The sequence below is a fragment of the Polyodon spathula genome, unplaced genomic scaffold, assembly GCF_017654505.1.
Source record: "Polyodon spathula isolate WHYD16114869_AA unplaced genomic scaffold, ASM1765450v1 scaffolds_825, whole genome shotgun sequence".
Taxonomy (NCBI): Eukaryota; Metazoa; Chordata; class Actinopteri; order Acipenseriformes; family Polyodontidae; genus Polyodon; species Polyodon spathula.
The window spans coordinates 88,751-111,386 of record NW_024472312.1 but is presented as its reverse complement, the minus strand read 5'-3'; the positions used below and the strand labels follow the sequence as shown (position 1 = coordinate 111,386).

The window sequence follows — 22,636 nt, the reverse complement described above, 5'->3', positions numbered from 1 at the left end:
AAAAACTCTCTGTGCTAACAAATGTTTATTTTTGACTTTGGTTGTATTTTACACTTCAGTTTGGAGTCTACTCGCACCGCAGTGTGACACAAAAACAGCAGAGATTCAATAATGACACGATCAATTGTACATAAATATATATATATATATATATATATATATATATATATATATATATATATATATATATATATATATATATATATATATATATATATATATATATATTACCAGCCTATATCTTTGAAGATTTTCACAGTTTTTAATGGCAAAGTTTTCTCAATGCATATATTCAGGGATGGGAATAAGACTCCCACTGCACAGCAGTTTGATCCTGGTTCTGCTAGGAGTTTAATAAGACACACCAGAGCTTGTTACCTACACACTGGGGCTAACCAAGCTCATAGTAAAACCTGGACTGGATGAAACTGCTATGTATCATATATTGTATTACTATGTATGAGAATATGCACATGCATTCTGCACAGGATTTTTCTCCCGTTCTTGCTTGCGAATAATGTGCTGTCAATGCTTGTGCTGATTGTCGTCGGATTAGGAGATTGGTTGCTGATTACAGGAAACGGCCCTTCGCTCTCCCCACAGGCTCCATTCTCTCAGTCCAGAATCACTGCACTCTCCCTGCAGGCTCACTCACGCCCTCCTCAGTGATCCCCTTCACTCTTAGCTCCTCCTGCACCCGGAGCAGGTAGCCAGGGTCTGGATACCCGAAGCTAGAGGGAAGGGACAGTTCAGCGATCTTTACAGCCTACAGATTCAACACACTGAACACAAGAAAAAGCCTGGCTGTGTTTAGAATTGAGTTCTGTGCACAGGGCGACATCTGTACAATGGATCAGATGTGCTGGGACTCACAAGCCTTAAACAGTGATTAGTTTATATAGCCGTCAGAGCACCCACAAGACAAAGTCATATAAATTATTATTATTATTATTATTATTATTATTATTATTATTATTATTATTAATACACACAATAGTGCAATCCTTTTAAAAGTTTGCCCTGGTATTTTTGCAGTGTATTTTTGCAGTTTTACCATGTCTTTCCTATGGCTATATGATGCTTTTACCATATTTTACTCTGGTTTGCCATGTGTTAGTCTTTACAATGCTTGCCTACGCCACACCATGCTTTTACTGTGCACTATCACACTTTGCTATGGGAAACTTTAATAAGGGAAGGTTTTACAGATTTAAAAAAACCCAATAGAATGTAAGAGTTGTCCAATAGGACGATAGCTCTCTTAAAGGAACTTATTAAATGCAAGAGGATTTTAAAGGGACCTGTTTGCATGACTCAGGCCTGGGTTACCATTGTGGGCCGCCATGCCAGCTGGTTTTGTGGTGGATGTCGTTCCAGATGACCGTGTTGGATCTGCCCGTGGTGGCAGACGTGCCCACGGTGAAGACCAGCCTTTGCTGGAACGCTCTCTGGAGCAGACGCAGCACCTTGTTCCCCTCAGCGCTGTCGGGCAGGTACGCCTCCCGATGGGTCCCCCTGTAGCTGACTCCAGGACTGGGATGCTCAGGCTGAAACATTCAGAGCCAACGAAAAAACACCTTTTCTATCACGCCCTATAGAGTCGAGGCTGGTTCTCTTAAGAGGAAAAGGGCATAGTGGAAGGGTGAGGGTGTGGTTTCAGCTATGAGACTGCTGTGATTGGATAACATTGGATAACACCAGAGATAAAGTCAATGTGGTGTCAAAGTTGGTTCAATTAAGTCTGGTATCACAGCAGTGCCTCTGTTGAAGCCGTACCCTTGTCTCAGGGTCCTTTCCTCTCATGGGAACTAGCCTACACCTTTGCTATAGGCCTCAAATGTGCAGTTTTGAAAGAAACACACTACCAATTTTTTTTTTTTTTTTCCTATTGCTTTGTAAAACAAAAAGCAACAGAATAATACATATTGTTTTAAAACAGCACTAGGGTTAAAGGAAGTTCTCAGTTTCAGAACGTATGGAACACTTCCTGGGTCTTTTCAATTCAGGAGGATCTGGCATTCAATGGGGGGGGAAGCACCTGGCTGGTTAACGCCAGGAAAGAAGCCTGAAGGGGTGGGGACAATTTTGCTCTGCAGCTGAAATGACCACGGAAGTGCAAGGCTGTCCGAAAAAACAGCTTGCAAACAGAGACTTGTATATCCTTGTGTAGTACCTGATATCACGATCTGAAATGAGAATACATGTTTGATAAAACACGGTGCACAAAACCATCTTGCAACAGGGAGATGCTCCTTCCCTAATGCATATACTGAATAGCAAGGGCAGAACACTCGTTCGGTTTTGCACTGCGGTATGAATCCTACTTGATCACACCAGTTGATTGTCCAGCTTGTTTATATGACCCACAGTTTGCTTGAACCGTACAGGGTTTCCTGCGTCTATTCAAATTACACGTTCAGAAAATGAAGGGCAGGTTTCAGTGGTTTGTGGGACTTCTTTTCTTTCTTTAAACAGGAATGCTATTTACAATCTACAGTAGTGATTATGATCAGACTCTTAAGCAAGATATATGACGTTTTTAAATGAGGCCAATTCGTGAACCTGGAATTTTTAGTGCGTTTTACAGCACCGGGGAATCCACCTGCACTGGCAAACATTTATTTACCCTACAAAACAAGTATCTCAGCTTTACCAAATTAAACCCAAAACAAAAACTGTGTTTTATTTTGTGTGCACATTATGCCGCTCGTTAAACCCAAAACTGTATCTCACCCCTTGTATGCCATCGGAAAAACTGTAGTTTATTATGATGGTCCCGTAGCCCTCGTAGCCCGGTAACGGGCACGGTTGCCTCGCCACTGTCATGTGTCCATTGCGAGGCTGACTCCCGGTGAGATTCCCGTAAAACGTCATGCACACCGGACAGCAGCTCTTGACCTGGAAAGCGCTGTCGATGCATTCCCGACAGAACGAATGGAGACATTTGTCCAGCGTTTTTTTGCACTGGATTTTGTCCATGCAGATACAACAGTAGTCTTCCTGGTCACACGGGTTCGGTCCAACAACACCCGGCGACTTGGCACCGGAGCCACTACCTTGTCCGTTTACAAAAGCATTTAACGGGGCAGAACTTTTGCCACCACTCGCCCCGGCAGAAGTCAAGTTTCTGTAGTTCATTTTACGCGTTGGTAACGTTTTCTATTTCTTTTTGTCACTTTTTAGCTTTTGTCACTCGGGAGCATTTGCAAATTCGCTCCAGCGAGCTCTGAATCTGATTCCTCAGTTTAGCTGGCTCTCGTTTCCCGTCATTGTTTGTTTTGGTCGGAATAGGAAGTAGTTCCCACGTTGAAAATATCTTAATAAAAATATAAAAATACCCGACTGCTGAATAAAGCTGTCTCTTACAGTCAAGCCTAGGTTACAAGGTGCTGGTGAAAGGGGGGGAAAAAAAGATGCTTTTGCCTTGTGGTTTGCTTTCTGAACTGCTATGACGGCTAAAAATGCGACCTTATTAATTTCCTGCTCAAGTCTCGTTTCGTTTCGTTTTCTGGAGCATGCTCTATCCAATGTGTGCCTCTCTCTGTCTGTTTCTTAGCTGCCTGCCCTCTCCCTCAATCGCTGCCCTTTTTGGACTGCAGTGTGAATCCTAGTTTATCACACTAGCAGTTGACTGTCCAGTTTGTTTATATTTGCCGCTGTTCGTTTGAGCCATGCAAGGCTATACACACATCGATTAAAATAATATGTGCATAAAATTAAGTGGTGTGTGTGATTTATTTATTCTTTCTCAAACTGGAACACTATTTTTTAATTCATGGTAAGTTATTAATCACGATCTTAACCCCTTAAGGTAGACAAGGAATTGAGCAGTGGTTCAAAACGTTTTTCTCTTCAAATACATTTGAGAGTGACTCAAGCATCACAAGGAAACTGCCCATTTAGACAGTACATTTTTTGTGCAAAAATAAGAACGCTGGCATCATTTGTGGAACGCTGTCCTTCGAACGATAAAGGGTTTCCTATAGTAAGTTTATAAATGAGAGAAACGAATGCAGGTTTGTTTAGAGCATTTTGCAGCACTGGGGAATCCACCTGCAGTTCATCAAACACTCAGGATAACCAGAGATTAATGCAAGGTGATTTCCCAGTGCTGCAAAATGCTCTTAAACGTCTTCTTAGAATTCAAAACACATCAACATAAAAGAGAGAACATTAATCTCTGTGAACATTTCTTAAGGTCGTTCCATTACCAATTAAGTACCAAATATATTTTATTTCTGAAAAAAAAATTCAGAACAGAAGCTGTATGCAGAAGGCTGTGTGGTCTGGGGGATAAAGAAACAGGCCTTGTATCCAGGCGGTCCCTGGTTCAAATCCCAGTTCAGCCACTGACTCGTTGTGTGACCCTGAGCAAGTCACTGCACCTCCTTGTGCTCTGCCTTTCAGGTGAGACTCTGCAGCTGATGCATAGTTCACACACCCTAGTCTATTAGCATAGTGGTCCACTATGAAAGGCGCTATATAAAAACAAAGAATTTTAAAGTCATGCGATACATTAAGGTGTAACTTTTGCAGCTAACAAAATTAGAGTAAGTATTCACAATATAAAAAAAAAAAATTAAAATAACAGGTGGACGATTCAACCAATCACAACATGGCCTATCACCGAAGGTGGTTAATGGTTCTCAACAGGTAAAGACTTCCGTTATAAATAGTTCATTTTTGGCCATCTGGAAAAAAAAGTGGAAGAAAAAAAAAACAAACCCCCAACTCATTTCAGAACAGAAATACTTTATTGTCAGTATCGATGACCAGTACGACAAAGCAAAGTCATTTTTTAAATTCTTTTTTTTTTGTATAAAGAAGTTTGAAAATAGAAATTAACAAAGCTATTTAAAAAAAAAAAGCAAGATTGCACCCAATTTAAAAGACAACAATCAAAGTGCAATTAATTTGCTAGTGCATAGAAGACAGAGCTGAGGATGTAGCATTTGCTTTTGCTTTTTTAAATACACTCATTCAATGCGTTGTAATCTCTATAGTGAAGCCGGTCCCTGGACCTTACTGTTTCATGACTGTCATTGCATAGTCTGGTTATCAGTGACAATGCTAGACAATCGCCACATGGTTATTCACTGTCGAAGGCATGACAGCTATCCATCGAGGAGCTAGTCATGACTTTACATTGGCATAGCGAGGAGTAAATCTGGACTGTAAAAATCGTGGTTAAAGTGAGAGGTGGGCTCTAAAGCAGAAAGATCTCCTGTATGTCCATACTGTGCAAACTGCATTGTGAAGTTGACCTTGGTGCCTTCTGGTTTGCAAACCTGATTGAAATCTTTCAGAGCAGTCTTGATGTTAAAACTCCAGCCATGACCGTTCGGGATTGAATTCCCATAGGCAGGTTTTCCAATTTGCCAAGCAAAAGCGAGACTCTGTCTTCCAAAACCGCATAGAGCAAGTAAGGCACTGTGCTATAATAAACCCACAAACACGACAGAAAACAACTCTGGTGTGCACACAAACTGACAGCTGCAAGAAACGAAAGATTACAATCTCATTGGAACGCATTCATACCTCAACTTTTTTTTTTTTTTTTTTACAATGCAACTTTTGTTAATAAACCAAATACACCTGCAAAAGTTATGATTCCACATTGTGTCACATTCATGATATTAACAGCATCCTGCAACAAAGAATGATTTCAGCTGTATCAATAATGATAAACAATAAATTAAGATGTAGTGCTACTGAAGGTGCTGGATTAATGATGGAGACTGAAGCCTTTTCGGATTTCGAGACTAAAGCGATTTTATTTCCTCTTACTAGTTTTATTAGTGTTATTACTGTCCCCTTATTGCTCTGGGAATCAGTTGGTTATATGCTTGCTTTCATATGTAGATAAACTGCTGTATCCTGCTACCTCACATCGATCACCACGAACCAGATTCGGAGTCAATTCCTGTTCTTTAGTTCCTATTCCTTTTTAAATTCAATTCCTAATTCCAATTCCCTTTTAATCAATTACATAATTGATTGCAAAATTGCAATTGGCAGCATCCTGTTAAAAGGAGCTTCTCACAGTGGTAACAAATTACTTCCATTGAAGTCACTGTTAGAGTCAATTAAACTGGCTTCAAATGACAACAGCTGAACAATCGCAATTGTGATGTCTCTAAAGACATCAATTCCTTTGAAGGAATCTAGAGCGTTGTCTTTGAAATCATATTCCTAAATCAAGTGCAAAATACAAGCACCAAAATATCTAACAAAAGAGAATGAGGGGCCAGCGATAGTCCAGCTAGATCTGGTAAGAAGTAAGAAAGTTTAGCAGTTTAATCCCACAGTAAAACCAGGATGTGCCAAAGTGCTCTGCAAAGGGAGTCTTTGTTTCACAACCCTCCTTTAAAAGGCGAAAGGCCTTTCAGCAAATGAAAAGTGCCAGTTTGTGCTAGAATTGCAACAGATATAGTGGCGATATGCTACCAGAGGATATGTTGGGAGGGCTTGCATTTCAAATCAAGACCATAAAAAAAAAAAAAAACAACAACTTCTAGGTAGATTTATTTCAACCTTTCATATAGCCACAAGTTTTGCATCACCAACCATTTTAGGATTGAGACTATATAGTACTATATACTTTGTTAAGTATATGGGAAAGCTACAAAACGGCATGCAATTCAATACATTACTGTAACATTATTCAGCAGCTTTCACTCGACTGTACGAAACTAAATTAGTTCATTCTATGGGGTGATGCAAAACCTTTAGCCATAGCTGTAGGTAGCAGCCCAAGACTGCTGCTTTTGATGGTTACAAAGCCAGCCACGAAGGCTAGGACAAAACACAACGCACAGAAACGGGTAAGAACATTCCCCTTTTTTTATGACCTATTTACACAATAAACAGAACAGCTCGTCTCAGTATTATTATTCTTAAAGACAGCACCTTTTAATCTGGAGAGAGTGTTGAAACGTAACCAGACAGAGCAGATCAAACAAGGAAAACTGTGAAGAAATGATTCACGGCAGTCGCAACGAGAAGGAGATCGATCTACTGAAAAGCAGATTTGGGGATTTTTAAAAACTCGGCTCTACCTTTGTATGAAGTTTGCAGGTTCTGAATCCAATAAAGTCTGTTTTTTTTTTTTTTCAACCAAACAGGTCAACAGGAAAAGGGGGAAATACACAAAGAGACTGAAATATGAAGCTACCTAATCTTCAAGAATCAAAATGGGAGCTGAAAACCTTCACACAGATTCTGCACAACTGTAGACCGCAGATAGGAATCGAAAGCATTGCGCGCTTCGGATCAGAATGGGGTTTCTGTGAAAGCTGAGCCCGTCTCTTAGTAACGTCCAGCACTAGGGGCTCTGCCGAAATATACTCAGCCTGGTTATTTTTTTTCTGTTCCCTTCGTCTCCTTAATCTCCCTCTCAGAGAAAAGCACAGGCAGGCAGTTCTGAGCAGAACAAGAACGTCTCTTTGCTTTGCTGCTAAAATGACCCGTTTGCAAACATACAGTACCGTCTCGTGTGCGTGGGGGGGGGCTTCAGTGCACAAGGCTTCACCTGAGGGATACAGTGCACTGACCCACCCACCTGAAAAGCACAGCCTTTTTATAAAGATTTATACATAACACACAGAAAATAAAGAAATTAAATATTAAGAAAATATTGATGATCCCTTTAACTCCAACAGTTAATCAATAAACCTTCTACAAACAGAGCAGAAGGTTTACTTCTGGGATAATTCTTGCAATAACTGCAGCCAAGCTTAGATGGATTTTAAGAACAATACAACATACATATAAAAACAAACACACAAAACAGGATTGGGGTGCAGGGCAAGCGAACATCCCCACTTGTACAGGTTTTACAAAGATCCTGCACAAAAAAAGAATACTCACCCCCCTATACCCAACGACAAAAAGTAGATTACGATATCAACAAATGTGCACACTCACAAGTGCAGTGGGTTAGAGCTAGTGTGAACAGAGACAAAACAGTTACACCTGCAATGCAGACTGGACCTCAGCTCCACAGGAATGGTTCACACGGACCGAGGGTCCCGAACAGGGCCTCACAGAGGCTGGGGACTGTCGGGAGTCCCTGTGCTGGTCACAGAAGCAGCAGGAAGTGGAAGGGGGTGGATAGGAGCATCCCCCCCGCTGCCCTGCCCTCAATCGGCAGTGACTCCCTTCTCTCGAAGCTCCTCCATCACTCTCACGAGATAGGTTGGGTCTGGATAACCGAAGCTGAGTGGACAGAAGAAAGGCACACGCACATCACCAGGTTTGAATATTCTGACTGCAGTTAAGCGAGGGCGTGTTGGCGTTTTGCAAGAAACTGCTGTATATTCAGTAACATCCCTTATACAAGTTTACCTCCATTAAATCTGCACTGTGCTTTTTCAATGGCTAGACCATGCATTTGCTATAGTTTACCATGTTTTAAATAGGCTTTACAATGCTTAACCATTTTTTGCTATGCTTTTACAAGGGATGTATTTGACCTTTTTACACTGTAAAAAACTAATTCTGTAGTAGCCATTATTAATGATTATTTTTTGATAATCCCCATTATAATTCAGGGAAAGTTCTTCAAAGGAAACGCTTCAAAGTGTAGAGGTGACTAATACCAGAGATACACGATAATTTGATTCCTCTGATTGAGTTCTCCGTGGAAATGAGGTGCTGGCAATCAGGGGAGGGACATTCAACGTGAATCAAGTGAAGAGACAGCTGCTTGGCTTTGTGATGACCGCTGCTGCTTTTAGACTCTGTGCAGAACAGCGATCCACGCAAACCCAAGCAGCTGCTTCTTCACCTGTTACACTCTGAATAGTAAAACCAGCCCAGTTAGCACCAACCACCCTCACCTGATTGTCAGCACCGGATCCGTGTGGAGAGCTCAATCTCAGAATAATCGTTCGTGGTTGGTGCTGCTCTAACTGATGCGTGCCAATGGGTTATAATGCAGCTTCCCGTGCGGGAGGTCCTCATACCAGCGCGGGCCGCCCCAGATGCAGGTCTTGTGGTGGATGTCGTTCCAGGTGATGACGTTGCTCATGCCCGTGGTCATGGAGGTGCCAATGGTAAAGATAAGCCTCTGATCGAAGGCCTTCTTCAGCATGGCCAGGGCGCGGTTCCCCTCTGGGCTGTCCGGCAGGTACGCCACTCTGTCTGTGCCCGGGTAACATACCCCCGGATTGGGGTGCTCTTCCTACAAAACATGGGGGGGGAGGGGGGCGAAACAAGAAACAAAACTACATGAAAACATACTTTGTTTACTGTGATATATTTGTAATTGATACGTACAAGTGTTAAAGGTCCTCGCTTGAGCTGCACAAACTGATTAAGTCCCTGACAATCAGATGAGGGTCACTGCTGATAAGTTTACTATTAACACTTTGCAGTCCATTTATTCAGCTCTTGCCAGGCGCATCAGGTCCAATTTATATTCATAAGCACCGTTTATTTTACACGCGCGGTTTCAAATATTTTTTCAGAGTAAAACATGTTTAAAAGGCATTGAATCGCAAAAGGCACACTCAGTACTGCATCTCCAGCCAAGCCACACCCCTTGTTCGCTGTATTTTTCACATACCTCTTCATAGTCGTGCACACTGATAAATCCTCTCCTGATCACTCGTTTTATCACCAAACTCCCTAATAATGCGATCCAAGTTATTATTTTATTACTGTAACATCTCAAAAAGCTCTGCAAATGTCTGAGATATTCTGCGAGTGCTGGATGCAGAAGCACCTCCTTTGTTATGTCTGTGTTATCTCTGTAGTGGACGGGGCTATCAGATACACCCTTTTTTTCCAGCTTCATTCGGCTCCTATCTGTCTCACTCGGCCATTGAAAGGTGTTCTCTGTTTTTTCCAGAGAAAAAACGATTAGCGTTATGTCTTTTTGATGACATTGGACTAAAAAGGGAAAAATTGTAAACCTGGTCCAACACAGGACTACAAAGGGTTAAACGTTCTAGCATTAAATAGCTTTCAAAACTACAGAGTTTTTCCTTCATTCAAACCCCATGACAGAATGAGTAGGCAAATCACACTGCTCCAAACGATGCCTCATTGATGAGCTAATGCAGAGCTTGATTTACGGACAGCAGTTGTCCAAGCTGTTTAACTGAGGTTGAAACGCACTTTTCTCTACACTGTAACGGTTATATAAAAGAGAATACTCGTTCTTGGACGGCCGTAAACAGCCCACGTGTGAGGAGCGATCTTTCCTATACTGTACTAAGGAGCTGCCCAAAGTTTTTAGCTGCAGGAGCCACATCGTTGGTGACCGGGGAGTTTGTACAGAGCCGTAAGAAACACTCAAAGAAATGTAGCCAAACTTTGGGCAGCCTTGCTGTACTGCAATAGCAGCCTGCAGGTCTGAGTTACAGGTGGGCAGAGTTGATGCTCCAGGACTTTGTGCTGAAATGCTCACCCCTTGAATCCCGGGCAGGAAGCTGTAAATGATGCAGATGCAGCCGTAGCCCTCATGTCCCGGCAGCTCCAAGTCGGGGTCCCTCTCCACAGTCATTCTACCGTTATCGGGCTGATTCCCCACGAGCTGCCCATAGACCAGCCGGCACACCGGGCAGGCCCTCTTCACCTGGAAAGCCCGTTCCAGGCAGCTCTTGCAGAAGGAATGGCCACACTTGTCCAGAGTCTTTTTATCCACCATCTCACCCATGCAGATGGAGCAGCTGGGCTCCTCCTCCCCTTCGATGTTCACGCTGGAGCTCTCCTGGCTCGGAGGCTGCTCCTCAAACTCCATGGCTTGCTCCCTCGTCAGCTTCTGCCTCTGGGACCTGCGTGGGCCACCCTTGTCCCTCCCGCTCACGCACCTCAGGGCCTCCCGGAGAGACCGCTTTCTCTTGGGCGTTACTTGTTTGGTCATTTCCTTGTGGACGGCCCTGCACAGGGAAACAAAGGCCTTGCGGGTCGCCATGGAGACGGGGCCCTGGCCCTCAGCGGGCCGCAGCCTGACTGTGCAGCAGCCCGGGCTCTCACTCTGCCTCACCACACACAGACCGTGCTTCGCCTGGAAATCCGTCACGCGCTGCTGGCCAGCAGTTAAACAGTCCCAGAGGGGCTGAGAAAGGACCACCTCGTCACTGTTCCTCCCCGCTCGCACGCTCATCGTGGCTGAAGATACTGTGAAGGGGGGGGGGGGGCAAAGTTATAGCTTTTAATCTATGAACTATGCAGATTCAATTAGTGGATTCATTGATTTGCATTTTGCCTCGATTTTTATTTGCTTTTTAATACTAAACTTTAGTGTATATCTACAGGACAATGAATGATTGATTGTAGTATGCGGTTTTTATTCGCCACAAGAAGATAAACCCCAAGCCCCGATAAGGATGAGAGGTTTATGCAAGGACAGCCTCCTAAGCGAATAAAAACCGTACACCACGAACGACCGTACAACATTCTCTTTCAAACAAAATGTGTACGTTTTTATAATCAATTAATTCAGGAATTATTTTACCCACATTTGTGGTACAAATTCTATTACTATGTATAATAAGATACAGAAGCATGCTTTCCGAAGTATTTGAAGGCTGTGGTGAAATCTGCACATTTCTTTTGCTTCTTGCTTTTGAATACTAAAGTGCTCTCAATGTGTTGCTTGTCGACTGCTACCTGTCTAATATTGATTTTATTTAAATATATATATCCAAATCATTATACTGGAAAAAGCTACCAAGCTGCCTGGGTTACAATATTAAAACAGGCAATATAAACAAGACAGTACTACTAGGTTTTCCCCAGTGTGTGGTTGCTAGGTAACAGTTAACCTCACAGCAAGGGGGGAGGTAACACATTCCCCATACCTGTATCTCGGGCACACGGGAATAAATGTTACTTTTTAATTTGATTTTTTTTTTTGCAATACATACCCCGCACAGTGGGAATTTAACTGAAATTCTAAAAGACGTCATCGCCAGCCACACAGCGATGGAAATAAGACTTCTGTTGCACTGCAGTGTTCCTGGTTTTACTAAGAGTTTAAAACACCTGAGCTTGTCGCTAATCAGCTGTGGCTAATTAAGCTGGTAGTGAAACCTGGACTGGGTTTAAAGTGCTATGCAATAGGAGTCTCGTTTGCCTGACTCCATGCGAGGTAGAGGCGTGTCACAACCTTTACTACTGTAGGGTGTTTGCAATCATTCCCGAGTCGTCCCAATAACATTTCTCATGTCTGGTCATTGACCACCCTTCCTATTTCCACTCAAACCATGCGACAATGTGACCTTTCACCTCTGCCTGCCAGTAACGAGCGTGACAGCGTGCCACAGTCACATATAACCTCCGACTGCTGCACGTTGGGGGAGCATTCTCAGTCTGTTTGAATGGGGCGTACCTCTCAGGGGGTAAACACTCTGAACGGTTTTCTTAATAAGCCAAAGGCCTTAGAAGATCAGGAAAACTATATTTTCATAACACAATATATTTTGTACCACAAGCCCACACAACACGGTTTCGTTATGAACACTTGCACAACACTGAAACGGATGGTACAAGTCGGTTATTTCCATAGATGAAATTAAAAGGTATATTATTATTATACCCAGCTCCATATTATTAATATAATACAACGATGAACACTCTGACAGCACTGTTTCCCAAATGCAATACATGACAGTATGAAATGCAAGTTGTCCATGTCGCTATTAGCGAACTGATGGTCATTTTAAATCGTTTTTTTTTTTTATCGTTACCCGTTCAGCCCCACGTACAGCTACGGCAGCCGGCTAGAGTGAACAGTCGTGCCTGGCTTTCTATACGGAACTAACGATCGAACTCGTTGCAATTCTTCATAGCTCTCAAATAGAAAAACACTATTTGCAATATCACACAGCAACCCTGTAACACACACACACACACACACACACATATATATATATATATATATATATATATATATATATATATATATATATATATATATAACCCACGGGTTGCTTTATCAGATGACAGATTAAGAGTGTCTTACTTGTTGTATGGGGTCGGAGATCCATGAGTCTTCAGCCTACGCCATACCATTTCAAGCACAGCCAAATGCCAACACGTTAGAATCGCACAGAGCGTAAACGCGCACGGCAGACACGCACGCCATGTAAACAATGAATCGGTCCTGCAGCCATTGTCTGATTGCTACATTTAATTCATGATATGTGCAATACATATTTTACATTTAAAACACGTATGCATGTTGTGTTTTTTTTTTTTTTTTTTTTTTTTTTTTTTTGTTTCTAATATCACTTCACAGGGGGGTAGATAGGTAGGGCATTTTAAAAAGGTCATAAAAACCTTAAATAAAAATATATTTTTTAAAAATATTCAGCATCATAATATTACCTACCTTGCGATCCCATATGATCCCGGCCTTGTGGAAGTATATAAGCTTTTTCTGTGTAAGAAAATGGTAAAGTTATATCGATCTACTTGCTTTGTTTTTGTTGTTTTTTTTAAAAAACCGAATAGCTTGGAAAACAAAGACACACTGGTAGTATACACAAGCCCCAAGCATGAATAACCTGCTTGCAAGACAAGTCCACACGATATAAAATGTACAGATTTATTTTGGAATAAAACGTATATAACTGGTGCAACGGTCCATCTATAATTTAAGTTGTTGTTGTTTTTTTTTTTTTTTTAAGTGTAAACAAACTGTAAGAAATAGAAACAACAACAATAATAATAATAATAATAATAATAATAATAATAATAATAATAATAATAATAAACTTACCAACTGCACCGGAAGAGAAGCGCGCTTCTAAATACAAAAAAAAAAAACTTATAACGTCGACCACGCTCCTGGCTCCAAGATTAACATTTTAATCATTTGTGAAAACTTAATTATAACCGAAGAGTTTTGCAATTTGATGCTTGGGCTGCTTTTAAAAAACAAACAAACAAACAAACAAACAAAACACCATTAGCAGCTCCCTTCCTGGAAGAGTGTTGCTAAAAAAAAAAAAAAAAAAAAAAAAAAAAAAAAAAAAGCTTTTAGATCAAATTCAAAACAAGAAGACAGCTTGCAACATTTTGACAAGCTCTGTGTCTATATATTTATTGATGTATTTTTTTATTTTTGCAAGTTTCGTGGCTGGAAGTTCGTCATGCATGCTTTCCAGTCTTTTGCAGCTGTGTTTGTTTCTGCTCTTGCTCGATCAGAGAGCCTCTCGGATGCCCTCAGTCGCTTACGTCATTTGCCACAGCACTCGCGTTGGGGAATTTAAAGCTACAGCCTATTCTCTCTGATTAAGCAAGAACAGAATCTCATAAATGCAGATATTTAACAACCCCAAAGTCCAGTTTGCAACATTATTAAACAAACAAATAAACGAATAAATAAATCCACAGAAAAAAAAAAATTGTAACGTGCAGAAAATAACCGGACTGAAAAAAAAAAAAAAAAAAAAAAAAAAAAAAAAAAAAACATGGCAAGAAAACTAAGTTAAAAGTTTTGTGACGGTCTTTTCTAAAAAAAAAAAAAAAAAAAAAAAAAAAAAAAAAAACAAACAAAAAAAAACATCTAACCCCTTGATAAATGCTTCGTCCAATTAGACAGTTTTTCTCCTTTGACAAATAAATAGTTACAAAGTCGCTTCAATCGCAATGAAATTGTTTAAATTTAACTAGACAAGGTCCCAGAAAGCACAACGTCATTTTTCTCGGCGGGTCAACTTTGGCGGCCAACCATATATCAACCATGGGCCATGAATCCAGTCATTATCCTAACTCGGCAATTCCCCCTTTCCGTCCATCCCCAAAATAATAATACGAACATACACTATACAACACAAATAACAATCACACCCATCACCATAGCAACAATACACATATTTACACTAATAAGCAACCGTATTTACACCCAAAATACATAATACACCCAAAAAATACAGCGTGGGACTGGCACAGTTGAAAGGTCAGTTTGTAACATAATTTGACTAGAATAAGGAAGGCCGTTCAGTCCAGGTGTACCGTCACAATATGCCCCCCCCATCAGAATTTGCTACCTGTAGCAAAATGTGACAGCTATAGATGCCTTATTTATGCAATGAGAAAAAAGATGGTAATACATTCTGATGAGTCGTATCGTGGTATCAGAAACTGATACCCTTGTTTATGCAATGGGAAGAAAAGATGGTAATAAATTCTGACTGGTCTTATTATGGTTTCAGAAACTGATACCGTTTCTTATGCAATGAAAACAGACAAAAATATAAAAGCAGAAGAAATGCCTTCAACACATTACTTTATGATTATGAATATACACTGCCCATGTTTCAGAGAAAGGGAAGATGAATTACCCGTGTTTGAGGCATAGTCAACAAACCCTGGTCATACTACATATTTTCATTTAAGATAATCTTAGGAAGGCAGCGCTATGTTGGAAAAATAGTCAACAATAATAACTGTATCAATTTCTACTTAATACTAATACATTAAAACGATGTGAGTCGGGAGACGCAGTGTGTGGAAGAGATGTGAAACAGCAGAGAGCATGCGCAGTACAAAAAGCAAAAACTGACGAGAAGCATAAAATGACGCAACACAGGCACTCGCATTCTCCAGACAAACTCGAGCAACTCAAAGCTAGGTAAAAAGACAACAGTTTACTGTTTACTGTATGAATATGAAATGCAAACTTGCTTTCGAAAGATTTCATGAGAGATACGTGTTTTGCGTTCAAGGGTGAAACAAAAACTACACTTCCCAGGATCCCCGTCACTGTAACGCTGACTTGTCGAACTGCACTTCGGGAATCGTAGTTCCTTAACTAATTAGACTGCGGAGGCCGTAATGACGCACACGACCAAAAGACTACAACTCCCACAAACCCGCGCGTTGTTGTGTATCCGGCCTGCTGTCTTCTTTCCCGCGCAGTTCGTATTGCCGCTGCTCTCAGGAGTTACTTGTGTAATTTCTCAGCCGCATTGCATTTCAGATTTCTTGTCTAAAATACAATTAGTCGAAGACAGAAGAAGATGTCTTACGAGTATGACCAGGCTAGTTTGCCGGACCTGCTGCCGCTTTACTATCGCCGGCTTTTCCCGTTTTCCCAGTACTTTCGCTGGCTTAATTATGGAGGTGGTGAGTAAAGGGCACGGGAGTGGGGTTCAACCCTCACATCTTACCGCTATCTTCTGTTTTGCAGACAGAAAAACATGCTGTGCGAGCCTAGGGTTAGATCAGTTTCGCCTTGTCAGAACGCTGGCGTTGCTATGGCGATGGTTCAGGACCTCAGCATAGCATCACATGACTGAAGCATTCAACAGTATGCATTTTACCATAAACACTAAACACTAAAGAGTTTTTTTTCTTGTTGTTGTTCTGCCTAGTCACAAAGAACTATTTCCAGAACCGCGAGTTTTCCTTCACCCTGAAAGACGACATCTACGTGCGGTACCAGTGTTTCAGCAATCAGAGCGAACTCGAGAAAGAGATGCAGAGAATGAACCCGTACAAGATCGACATTGGTGCTGTGTACTCACACAGGGTTCGTTTACCTTCTTTCATAGCCTTCCTCATCCGTTTCCACGTTTTAGTAGGAGCCCAGAAAGACACAACTTACAGGGATGCAAATAAGACTCCTGTTGCATAGCAGTTTTACCCATTCCAGGTTTTACTAAGAGCTTGATTAGCTCCACTTTAAAGGTCACAAGCTCAGGTGTGTCTTATTAAACTCGTAGTAAAACCAGGAGTGAATCAAACCGCTGTGCAACGGGAGTCTTATCTCCATCGCTGTTATATGTCTGGAGTGGAGTTTTCAATTTATTAGAAGGAGGCAAACTCTTCTGACACCAGAAAAAGTGCCCTACTGTGTGTTACCAGCCTGGTGTGCCACGAAGTCAAGATTAAGACAGCAAATCCTTGCTATGGATATGTGTTTAGTAAATACAGCACACACTCTTTCTAATCCAAACCCCATGCTATTGCAATGGCATGCAGGCTGATAACAGCTGTAGAAACCACACTTTAGTATTGTAGTTCTGTATGTAAAACATTTTCAGATGTCTCTGTAGTTTATATTTAAATGGCTAGTATTATTTTGAATGCGCTACAAACAAACGGCTTATTTCAACAGGGGACGGCCTGACTGGTTGGGACTGTATAGCCAGTCATATCATGTTTGTAATGCGGGGTATGTTGGTATTTAACTCATTTCCTGAGTGAAGTATTGAAAATAGCTGAACTAAAGTAGTTTGGACACATAAGAAATAAATTGTTCATTGATTAAAAAAATTTGCTGTTTTTTTCCATTGCCTTATGTATGTAAAAAACGTTTGGATTCGTCCCCATGTGATTTTGTCATTCCTGAAAGGGCTCGGCTGCTTGGGAACTGGAGTAAATAAAGCAGATGCTTTGTTTTACAGCCGAGTCAACACAACGCAGTGAAATCCGGGACCTTCCAGGCGCTGGAGAAAGAGCTGGTCTTCGATATCGACATGACGGACTATGATGATGTTAGAAAGTGTTGCAGGTAATGCTTGCTTTGCCCAGTTTGAGAGTCGGCACTTCTGATGCGTGCCGGAGACCCGACTCATCTGGGGTAACCGTTCTGTCTTGTTAAATCTTACTACTTCACCGTTTGCAGCGCTGCCGATATCTGTTCCAAATGCTGGACGCTGATGACCATAGCCATTCGTATTCTGGACCGAGCTCTGAAAGGTAGGGGTTTTAAAGCACAGCGGCTGCAGGTTTTCATCTTGCAGCTTGCTGTTGTTTTAAGCTGGTGTCAGCGCGCGCCTTTGCTTTTCAAATTCTCGCCGACATGCAAAGCAAACTCTCTTTCGGTTCTCTCTTGTTTTTTTTTTTTTTTTGGTCAGAGGATTTTGGCTTCAAGCACCGTCTGTGGGTTTACTCGGGCAGGCGAGGTGTCCATTGCTGGGTCTGTGACGAAGCAGCCAGAAAACTCACCCAGTCTGCACGTTCGGCCGTGGCAGAGTATCTCAGCACAGTGAAGGTAGGTCTGTGCCATCAAAGTGCCCTCGTGGGCTGCGTCATTGATGCGGTGCTACTTGTAATGAAAAAGAGGGAGGTTTACACAGAGGGGCCACTGTTTTGATGAATTGAGTGGCCCTCGCTGTCCTAGTGTTAATTTTGGATGAGGTCTGTGAAACCAGAGGCAAGAAAGTCAAGCAGAGTAGGTTTTGTTTCTGTGGCATTCAGTTCAATCCCTTGCCTGGCTGATTTTGAATTTTGCACTACCTTACCTACATTAAGATAATCCAGGTGTTCTGTGAAACCTGCCATTAGTTTCTTATATTAACTCAGGCTGTAAATATGACATTCTTTTTCTTTTTTGTTACACACAGGGAGGTGAAGAAGCTGTTAAAAAGGTGCAGCTGTCAGACCCCATACACCCCTTTATCAAGTCAGTACTGCAGCACATGTCTTTATCATGTGAAAGCACACATGCCGATGCAAGTGTTAAGCGCTGGAGAGCTTGTTTTGTAAGTGCTGATTGTTTTGCTTCTTGCAGGGAATCGTTGAAGGTGTTGGAGCATTACTTTGAGGAGTATGCCTTGGTCAACCAGGACATCCTCGGAAGCAAGGAATCTATCGACAAGGTCCTGGCTCTACTGCCTGAAGATATCCTTTTTAAGGGAAATCCACTGTCCAATGCAGTTTGAAGAAGAATGGTAGAGTACAACAACAAAAGTACATTTGTACAGCGCCTTTGAAGAAATGAAGCCTTCCAAAATTGCTCAACACAAATGCCTTTAAACCTACGGGAGAACGTTCATATGAACCAAACAGTGGCGCGGATCTAAACCCCACCGCTTGCATCATTCTGATATGCGGGTTCATGGGAGGGTGTTGGTATTTGATAGTGCTGTGTGAACCGGTTTCCTCGGATCAAGCTCTCCATAGGTGTGGATCGTTGGTGTTGATCGGGCTAGTCTACCAATCCAAGTGATACATCTAAAGAAACAGCAGTTTTGGATTTATGTGGGTTGCTGTTTTCCAGAGTCTAAGAAAAGCAGCGATCATCACAAATCCAAGCAGCTGTTTCTTCCCTTGTTTCACTTTGAGTGGTGAATTAGCCCAGTGGACACCAGCGACCCTCGCCTGATTGTCAGCACCTGATTTCAGTGGAGAGCTCGGTCCGAATAATGGTTCTGTGCAGCACCAGACCTGCCACAGTTAGGATCAATTGAATAGCCTCAGTGTACTAGTAGTTTGAGAAAAGGATTGGACCCCTTGCAGTTATGTAAACCGTGGATTACTAACAGCGCTGAATACAAAAAAAAAAAAAAAAAGTTTGTGAAATTTGTGTTTGTCGCTTTGTAAATCCAAATACCTCAAACCTCAATATCTGGCTGTACCACCAGACAGTGGCGTGTTTGATGCAGGGTGTGTGTTCAGTGTGAATCGGTACAGTTGTGGGTTTGTGGATCTCCTTGACAGCTGATCACAGGTCAGAGACTTGCTGCAGAGTGATTTCCTGAAAGCCAAAACCGCGTCCCAGCGCTGGGAATGTTTGAAGAAAAGGGTAAACCAAATGAAGGTAGGCATCTGGTCTAAAGCTGGCATTCACCCTCCCCCCTGGCGTTCAACTCTAATTTGCATCGTTGTGTTTTCATCTAGGGAGTTCTAAAGAAAGGTATTCACGGAGACTGGGACATCATGTTTCAGTACTGCTACCCTCGTCTGGACACTAACGTCAGCAAAGGAGTAAACCACCTGCTGAAGAGCCCTTTCAGTGTGCACCCCAAAACAGGTAACCTTTACAGAGACGTGGGAAACTGCGGCTTTAGAATGAACTCGCTTTATTTCGTGAAGTCTAATGAACCCTGCTGAATAGTGTTATGTTAACCTGATGAGTTGCACATCGCTTTGTAGTTTTCCGCGTACTTAACGAAAAATTTCAAAATCTAACATGAAATACTGTACTAACTACTATGGCTTCCGGTAGACTTTTGCCATATCATATATATTTTTTTTTTTTGTAGTTTCTTTGATTACATAATGTTAAATAAAATATCTAAATGTGTGTTCATGTAGTTATTTTTAAATGATGTCTCAAGCCTAAAATTCAAGGTGATGCAAAACCTTTGGCCATGTCTGTAGACGTCTTTCCTAGCAGCCTTTTTTAATCCAGTACCTTTTGAATCAAAGCATAGCTTTCAAAGACAAGCAGGTAGTTTCTTTCTAGTACGCATGCCTTTTTCAATGGATTCGGTCACTGTTTCTGCTTTTTTTTTTCACTTGCTGCAAACTAGTGCTGCAACAGTCGATATCTTTAGCACTGCAGTGATTGATCCTTCTGTACCAGTCCAGTTTTTGATTGATTTTTGTGGTGTAGCAATGAAAGGAAATATCTTCCACATTGTAATTTTGTTGTGTTGCTTTTGACAAATTAAAAGCAGCTCCGTACAATCTAATCGCGCTCAGTATAAACTAGATGCATTGCAGTCAAGCAGACTCACTGCATTGCTTCCGCTGCATTTGAGTGCGGTTCTAGTCTTTGCTGCAGACTTGGTTTGGAGTGATGTGAGAGTGGCTGTCTGTAATGGCTCTTCTGCTTCCCCATTCCCCACGCCCCTGTTTTGTAACCAGGCCGTGTTTCTGTGCCAATTGATCTGAAGCAGCTGGACCAGTTCGATCCCTTTGCGGTGCCCACGATCAGGTATGCCTCCTGGGTGCTTCACAAGTGCTGGGGTTCCTGAGAAATTCATCAGACCCAGGCATGCTATTCATCAAGCTTTATCTCTTTCAGTCTGCTGAAAATACGTCGTGTAAATGGCTCACCAGTTACAGCTATTGTCTCTTGGCACACTGTGTCAGGAGAAAGATATCAGCAGTGCATTTAATTAGTGTGATTCGTAGAAATATTTGTATTTACACTGTAATATGTTCTATTTAATTATGGTACAAAAATGTCCTGTATCAAACCCCAAGTCTCCCCTGGTGTGCCGTGCAGAGCCCTGAAACCCAGTCTCCTGAAACCACGTTCCACACCACAGAGTGGCTGCATGTTCCTTCAGCTTTACTGGAATAACAGTTGTGAATGTGTGTAGCTTGATCTGCCAGGAGCTGGACAAGGCCTTGGAAGGGGACGAAGACGCGAACGACAAAGAGAACGAGGGAGAGCCGGAGCAGAAACGACGAGTCCGAGGTGAGGGCTGGGCAAAACGGAGCACATTCCCCCTGGAGAAATCACTGCAACTTAACGAGTTTCTCCAGTCACAAAGAACTGCCATTTCCATTGCGACAAAGCACACATAAAATCCAGGTTAATTAGATATAAACATTTTAGAGAAAAATCTGCATGTTTGGACGTGCGGTGAAGTGGATGTATAGTGTATTTTAAAGTACTTGGTTTCTAATTGTTTTTTACTGTTTGAATGAATCTTACGGCTCACAGAGATATTAAAGGACTGTTTTAACAGTATGAGAAATGCGCTGGGTTTTCGTTCACGAACGATGCTGTTTTGCAGACTACAAGAAAACAAGCTTGGCAAAGTATGTGAAGGTTTTTGAGCAGTTTGTGGAGAAAATGGAGCAGTCTTGGAAAGGGGAGCTACTGAAAAGAAGCGGTAAGACAACGGACCTGAATCCTACTGGGGAAAAAATCAATACTGCAAGGATTTGGTAGATGTTTAACACTGATCTGAATGTCAAGACAAACCAGAATGTGAAACTGAATAAAACTAGAAACCTAACAAAGTATGATATTAACAAAGCATTTACTCCAGTAAAAAGTGTGTGCCGTGAAATGAAAACGCACACACAGGATGAACCGATACGACTCTGAGGATGAGTGGAAATAGAACAGCTTCTTGCACACTGGGCCTCTGAAACGAAGCTGTTCGTAAAACTGCATTTTAAGGCAGACCTATTAAATAAGAAAAGTCCAGGGATTCGTGTGTGTGCAGAGGAAGGCGCTGGCTGAAATGCTGGGTCAACATTCCTTACAGTTTTGCTTTAGAATTCTGATTTTAATGATTTGAAGTTCTAAAGTTATAAAGCTAACAAGAAAGTATTTAGTTGAAGTTATTTTTTAGTTTTTAGTACTAGATCAAAGGCTTATATAATCTACCCTATTGTGTATAACATTTTTTTTTTGTCTTCCAGATCTGCAAAAGGACTTCTAAATACACACGTTCCAGGAAACAGAAAGCTTTAATAGAGGCACTGTATCAGAAGAATTCATTGTGCAGTGTTTTTTGTCTTCTGCAGTAGTATTGTGCTGCTGTAGCCAGGAATCGGTTATAGTACAGAGTTGTTTTCAACCCAAAGGTTGAGTATCCTGTATCTGAAACTAGGTACACCAGGCTGCCTTGTGTATTGTGTTTCATTTAGATTGTCAAAAAACTGTTTGTAAAGACCATGTAGTCTGGAGTGTTCCTACTGATTTATTACATTACCAGTTTGGTAGGAATCAGCAGAGACTTTTTCTTCATTTCCCAGCAGAATGAGAGATTGCAAAGATTCTAGTGTTTCCCATCTGTGCCAGGTGCTTTGTACAGATTGAGTTAATGCAGGGACCCTTGATCTCCTAATTGTGTATTTTCATTTTTAAATACAAGTTTGTACTCTGTGCCGCTGAAAAATAAGTTGTGCGCTGCTGTAATGAAGGTGTAATAAAATTAATTTTATATGACAATAATATCTCATTGTTTCATTAAAACGCTGT

General features: G+C 41.6%; 3 protein-coding genes across 4 annotated transcripts; 1 reads left to right on the top strand and 2 right to left on the bottom strand.

Moving 5' to 3' along the window:
• Positions 1–206: 206 nt before the first annotated feature.
• Positions 207–3,755, bottom strand: LOC121309001 (probable E3 ubiquitin-protein ligase DTX3). Its single transcript, XM_041241790.1, has 3 exons — positions 2,734–3,755; positions 1,330–1,547; positions 207–731 (listed from the first exon to the last, which is right to left on the bottom strand). Exons 1-3 carry the CDS (start codon positions 3,136–3,138, stop codon positions 626–628), a joined length of 729 nt encoding a protein of 242 aa, XP_041097724.1. The 5' UTR covers positions 3,139–3,755; the 3' UTR covers positions 207–625.
• A 982-nt stretch (positions 3,756–4,737) lies between these two features.
• On the bottom strand, positions 4,738–14,161 carry dtx3 (deltex E3 ubiquitin ligase 3). Of its 2 annotated transcripts, XM_041241852.1 has the most exons (5): positions 13,733–14,161; positions 13,343–13,390; positions 10,415–11,127; positions 8,967–9,184; positions 4,738–8,217 (listed from the first exon to the last, which is right to left on the bottom strand). In XM_041241852.1, exons 2-5 carry the CDS (start codon positions 13,353–13,355, stop codon positions 8,142–8,144), a joined length of 1,020 nt encoding a protein of 339 aa, XP_041097786.1. In that variant the 5' UTR covers positions 13,356–13,390; positions 13,733–14,161; the 3' UTR covers positions 4,738–8,141. The 2 variants fall into 2 exon arrangements, with proteins under 2 accessions (XP_041097786.1, XP_041097785.1); XM_041241851.1 differs by lacking the exons at positions 13,343–13,390; positions 13,733–14,161 and adding an exon at positions 12,974–13,225.
• Positions 14,162–15,832: 1,671 nt separating this feature from the next.
• Positions 15,833–22,611, top strand: prim1 (DNA primase subunit 1). The gene is made up of 13 exons (XM_041241787.1): positions 15,833–16,083; positions 16,332–16,489; positions 17,367–17,473; positions 17,588–17,661; positions 17,820–17,956; positions 18,309–18,367; positions 18,476–18,585; positions 19,413–19,504; positions 19,585–19,717; positions 20,557–20,626; positions 21,018–21,115; positions 21,438–21,536; positions 22,075–22,611. The coding sequence occupies exons 1-13, from the start codon at positions 15,978–15,980 to the stop codon at positions 22,092–22,094; spliced, it is 1,263 nt and encodes a 420-aa protein (XP_041097721.1). The 5' UTR covers positions 15,833–15,977; the 3' UTR covers positions 22,095–22,611.
• Positions 22,612–22,636: the final 25 nt, after the last annotated feature.

Bases quoted from the DNA above. Each gene is read 5' to 3' on its own strand.
- prim1 (XM_041241787.1), top strand. From the start codon at position 15,978: ATGTCTTACGAGTATGACCAGGCTAGTTTGCCGGACCTGCTGCCGCTT. The intron at 17,662-17,819 runs GTAGGGGTTTTA...TTTTTTGGTCAG, and splicing joins TCTGGACCGAGCTCTGAAAG to AGGATTTTGGCTTCAAGCAC. The intron at 18,586-19,412 runs ATATCCTTTTTA...ACAGCTGATCAC, and splicing joins CCTGGCTCTACTGCCTGAAG to AGGTCAGAGACTTGCTGCAG.
- dtx3 (XM_041241851.1), bottom strand. From the start codon at position 12,998: ATGGATCTCCGACCCCATACAACAA. The intron at 9,185-10,414 runs GTGAGCATTTCA...CATGTTTTGTAG, and splicing joins TCCTGCCCGGGATTCAAGGG to GAAGAGCACCCCAATCCGGG. The intron at 8,218-8,966 runs GTATGAGGACCT...CTGTCCACTCAG, and splicing joins ATCTGGGGCGGCCCGCGCTG to CTTCGGTTATCCAGACCCAA.
- LOC121309001 (XM_041241790.1), bottom strand. From the start codon at position 3,138: ATGAACTACAGAAACTTGACTTCTGCCGGGGCGAGTGGTGGCAAAAGT. The intron at 1,548-2,733 runs GTGAGATACAGT...TGAATGTTTCAG, and splicing joins TTTCCGATGGCATACAAGGG to CCTGAGCATCCCAGTCCTGG. The intron at 732-1,329 runs GTAACCCAGGCC...CCTTCCCTCTAG, and splicing joins TGGCATGGCGGCCCACAATG to CTTCGGGTATCCAGACCCTG.